General features: G+C 70.3%; 1 protein-coding gene across 1 annotated transcript; it reads right to left on the bottom strand.

Moving 5' to 3' along the window:
- Nucleotides 1–339: 339 nt before the first annotated feature.
- Nucleotides 340–2,489, bottom strand: CCDC188 (coiled-coil domain containing 188). The gene is given in 10 exon segments (XM_057743911.1): nucleotides 340–526; nucleotides 599–648; nucleotides 772–829; nucleotides 1,019–1,083; nucleotides 1,163–1,222; nucleotides 1,330–1,386; nucleotides 1,474–1,635; nucleotides 1,716–1,835; nucleotides 1,837–1,857; nucleotides 1,953–2,489. Coding segments are annotated over 10 exon segments (1,317 nt in total).
- Nucleotides 2,490–4,989: the final 2,500 nt, after the last annotated feature.

The raw sequence follows: 4,989 nt of genomic DNA, 5'->3' as shown, positions 1-4,989 counted from the left end.
CGGGCTGGGGGCTTCCTGCGGACAGGCTGCCCCCGCAGCGGATGGGGCTTGGGGGACCAGGCGGGGCGCTACCCTGCAAGATCCGCCTCAGAAGGCCGCAGAGCCCCCCCGTGCCCCGCCCCCGTTCCCATGGAAACACGCGCACAGGCTGTGTGTCACGACTGTATGTCCAGCCGCAGGCCCAGCCCTCAGGACAGACCCGGCCTCCACCCTCCTCCAAGGCTCCGGGTGGGGACGGTGTGCGGCCGTGCCGTGGGCAGGGCCCGGTGCGACCGCTGGGCACCTGGGGCCGCGCCGGCCGCCTTGCGTCCTCCTTGCTGGGGCTGCTGGGCCTCCGGCCTAGAAGGGCAGGAAGTCATCCACCTCGAGGCGCAGGAATGGGCCCAGCAGGGCCCGGAGCTTCCAGACGGCGGCACGGCTCAGCAGGGGCGGCACCAGCCCCTCGAAGGGCGCGGGGTCCAGCACGAACATGTAGGCGGCGGCGCAGGCCAGCAGGGCGCCCAGCAGCAGCCTCAGGGCCAGCAGCCTGCGGGCGGCGGCGGTCAGGGGGCGGCCCCCGGGGACGGGGCTCTGCCCCTGCACTCGCACGGCCACCTACCAGGGCTGGCCTCCGGGGCCCTCGGAACATCCCAGCTGCGGCCGTGCCTTCTGCGGGGGAGGGGCCGAGTCAGGGCGGGTTCCCGCCCCACCGGGACGGGTGACTCTGGTCACCTGGCTCCTCTCCCGCTCCCCCAGCGGGGCCCCCAGGAAGGGGGTGGGGTGAGGGCTTACCCCCGTGCACGCCGCCTGCGGCTCCTTCCTGGCCCGGGTGCGGCCCTGGGCCTGTTCCCTGGGTGGGGGGGGTTGTGCGCAAGGTCAGCGCCACGTGTGCCCCCGGCCTCAGCCTGGCACCACGCGGTCGGGTGCAAGGGACCTGGGGAGGGGCCAGGGATCGGTCCAGCCCATCCTGACCCAGACACCCATCCCCATCCCAGCTCAGCCAGGCACCCGCACCCCGGCCCCCAAGCTAGCACGTCACCCCAGAATCTCCAGCTGGATGTCCTCCACCTCGTCCAGCACACCCCGGATGTCCTTCTTGAGGTTCTGGGGGACAGAGAGGGTGAAGCCAGTCCCCCACCCCGACAGCCCCCATGTCCTCTGGGGGTCGCCTGTAGGGACCTACCAGGAGCCCGGTGGCCTGGTTGTTCACGGACATGTGTACTTTGGCCACGCCGTCCGACACCTGCTGGGATGGGGGAGCCTGGGTCACGCCCCAAGGAGCAGGACCCACACAGGATGCACGTCCCAGGCGGGTCCCCCAGCACCCCCCCCACCCGCGCAGGTGGGCACCTCGGTGATGGCCATTTTCTTCCTCTCAAAGGACAGTCGGATCCGCTGCAAGTCGTTCTGGGGGCAGGCACAGTGTGGGCAGAGGCCGGGCCGGCCGGTGGTCGGCTCCTTCCTCCCCGCCCGCCCCCAGCCCCGGGGGCCCACCTGGGACTGCCGCACGAAGGACTCTTCCCCCCGGCACAGCTCCTGCCGCAGCAGCTGCAGAGGGGCCCTGTCCTCCAGGGCCCGGGCACCGGCCTGCTCAGGGGGCTGCAGAAGAGCCCCCGGCTCAGCCCCAAGGCCGTCGGCAGCGTCCGTGGTCACGGACTGCTCGGCGGTGGGGTGAGGGGAGCGCGTGGAGCCACAGGGAGCTCCCGGCAGCCGCCCGCGCCCCGCCGCGCACTCACCCAGGCCAGAGCGGTGCCGCTCGAGTGCTCCGGGCACAGGGGCGGGAACGGCTGCCCCGGCCCCAGGAGGGCCCCCAGCTGCTCCCGCAGGTCCTGGTTCTGCCTCTTCTGGGGAGGGGGGGCAGAGAGAGGGGAAGAGCCCCTTCTCAGGCCGGAGGCCGAGGCGGGGGCGCTGGGGGGGTGAGGGGAGAGGCGGGGGGCGGGGGAGCGCTGGGAGCACGGAGGGCGAGAGCTCACCAGGTGCTGGTTCTCCTGCTCCAGCTGCAGGAAGGACCGCGCTGCGGGCCCCAGGGGCACGCTCTGGAGCCGGGAGGGGCCTGCCCTGGTCGTGGCCGGGGTCCCCGCCGCCGGGGTCAGGGGCGGGCACGGGCGGGGTCCGGGCCCTGAGCTGGGCCCTGCCGCCCGCCCGGGGGGGCCCTGCTCTCGGCCAGAGCACAGCGGCCAGCCCCACCCCCGCCCGGCCTCTGTCTGTGCTTGTCTCGCCCCCGCCGGGGGGTCTCGCGGCCTCGGGCCCTGCACCTCTCCCTCTTCACTTATGAGAAAGTGCCCGGGTACCTCGCCACCCACCCCGAGCCCCCCACCCCCGGCCTCCGGGGCAGGGCAAGGCCTGGCAGACTCCGTTGAGTGGGTGGAGCCGAGGGGCACGGTGCAGGGCCACGGTACAAACCCCTGGCACGGTGGGTCTGGGCACCCTCGGTGGCTGCTCGAAGCCGGGGGGTGGGGGCACTGGGAGTGGGCGTGGCCACAGGGTCCCAGGGCTTTTGGCCCCTCCATGCCTCCCTGTGACCCCTTCCTGACCTCAGGTCCAGGCTGTGGCCTGGCCCGACCTGCCACCCTCTTACTGAGGGCCCTCTGGCTGTCGTGACTCACGGGTGCCTCGGAGCACCTGTCACAAAGGCCTGGGCCTGGCCAGGGAGGTCACAATGGGCTGGGGCGGTGGCCAGAGCCGCGCTGGCAGGGCCCTTCCCAGCACGTCCCCGCTCCCCAAGTGGCCTCAGCGGCCGCCCCTGCAGCAGCCCCGCACCCCCACCTCGGCTGTTTTCTTAAAACGCACAGCAGATCGCAGACAGGTGGTTACAACAAAGCCCAACAGCAAGAGGCCTCCCGTGGATGCTGCCCCGACCCCGCGCGCCCAGGCCGAGGCCTCTCCGGAGGCAGCCGCGCGTCTCGGGGCCTCTCTCTCCTCACACAGTCGAGATCGTCCTGACGCCTGGCTTTTCACCTAATGTATCTCCAAGGTTTTTAAAAAAATCACGCATGGAACCTTCAGGGTTCCTGCAAGGACGGTTATGCCCCTCTCCCCGCAGGTGGGGACGGAGGCCTGAAGCCGCTGAGCCACCTGCCTGAGGCCGCGGCCTGTTCCGCGGGACCAGAGCCCAGCGGCTGTTCGCCACCTCGAGGGTCTTTCCGGCGACTGCAGAGCCTGGAGCCAGGCCCACCCCCCGCCACGGTTTCTCCTCCCCTCTTACGGCGTCGCGTCGCCCTGTCTGTCCCACGGCACCCCCTGCTCCTGGAGTCCCCGCCCCACACCCTCCTTTCTCAGCTCCCTCCCTTGTCCTGGGGAGCACCCGCCCAGGCAGCGCCCTCAGAAACCCGAGTGCCTGTGTGGCGCACGCGTGTCCTCGGCCCTGCGCAGCGCTCACCCGCAGAGGCCTGGACGACGCGTGTGTGTTGGGCTGCGACGCTCTGGCTGCCCTGGGGACCCTCTGCGGCGGGAGGGGGCCGTGGCCTTGCTCTCCGATGACAGCTCACGGGGAGGGAGGCGCTGGTCACCCCTGCGGGTCCCCAGCTGCCAGGAGCTGGGTTGACAAGCCCAGTGAGACCACAGAGACCCACCCCCCGTGGGGGGGCCACGTCACCAAGGCCCGACTGGCTCGCGCCGGTTTTCGCCTCTGGGCTGTGGGTCAGCCGCCCCCCGGGACGAGGTCACGAGACACCTCACGCGTCCGGAAGCGTCTTACTCTGACCTCACGCTTGTCGGCTGTGAGGCCGGGCAGGGTCAGCTCAGGGGGCACCTTCCCACAGGAACTGAGGGGCTCCACGGTGCCTGGAGCGGCCGCCCGCAGGCCGTGCCGGGACCGCGCTTTAAACTTCAAGACACCTCTGTGGTCCTTCGCGTGCCCCTTTCCTTTCCTCGGAGCCTCCTGTTCTGCTTTAGGGATAAAGTGCATTTGGGAGGAGGGGGGCTTCTGCCTCCTGCTCTTTCTCTTTGTGGTTCTTTTTTCCTGTTTGCTAGGACGTCCTGCGAGGCCCTGTCCTCAGACGTCTGGCTCTTCTGCTCGTGTGTGTAGGGAGGCAGGATGGAGCTGCGGAGACGTTCTCCCCATGAGCAGCAGGGGTGGCCCAAAGGCAGTCCCCTGGAAGGAAGGCCGCCTGCCTCTGGGCAGATGTCTAGAGGGGGGACAGCTTGGGGAGTCTGCCTGGCATTCCGCGTGTCATCTGCTGTGCCTCACACGTGCTGGACGGCCACCCCGCGCCGTCCCCTAGGCAGCCCGGTGTTGCTGGCCTGCCTCGTCCACACCCAGGTGATGTCAGCTTCCTGTATGAGGAAGTCTGTCACAACCCCTTGTCCACCAGGGGTCTCACCTCTCCTCTCTGTGGGACAGATACACGACAGGGGCTGCCAGATGGGGGCCACCCACAGAGGAGGGGCGTGCGCAGCTGGACACACGTGGCCCGGCCCAGGAGGTCGCTCTGTTCCCGGGGGTGCATCTGGTGGGCAGGGGCCTGGAACCCCCCAGGCATCAGTGGTGCCCTGCACTCTCCCCAAGCCCCCTCTACTTACCAGCAGGGCACAAGGGCACCCCGGGGTGGGGTGGGGGCAGCATCCTGTCAGGTGCCAGCAGGTGCCCGGGAACGTTAGATGGGGAGAGAGGAGCTCCTTGTGGAGACCGCAGCAAAGACAGCGGCTGCGACCCGGGAACTATTAGCAGAGCCCTCGGTCTCACCTGGGCACCCAGGCGGGGCTGCGGGAGGGGGCGCCTGGGACACCGGATGGCCCAGGGGCCTCGGCCCCACCTGCCACGTCCGGGCCTGGACGCCCATGTCCCAGATGCAACCCTTACCCTAGCCGCGCCCCATCTGGGAGGCTTGCTGGTGGCTCGAGCGCAGCCCTGAAGACCCCATCGCCCTGAAGCCTTCCTCATCCCCTTCCCGGGGTCCTTGCGAACTGGCCCTGAGCTTGACAACAGCCCAAGGGGTGGGGGGGTCTCAGCGGGAACCCCAGGTGTGGTGGCATTTCCACAAATGGGGACAGAGTCCCTAAGGCGTGCGG

Source organism: Hippopotamus amphibius, chromosome 8, assembly GCF_030028045.1.
Source record: "Hippopotamus amphibius kiboko isolate mHipAmp2 chromosome 8, mHipAmp2.hap2, whole genome shotgun sequence".
Classification (NCBI taxonomy): domain Eukaryota; kingdom Metazoa; phylum Chordata; class Mammalia; order Artiodactyla; family Hippopotamidae; genus Hippopotamus; species Hippopotamus amphibius.
Note: the sequence above shows the minus strand (reverse complement) of the source record. Positions and strands in the feature narration are given on the sequence as shown.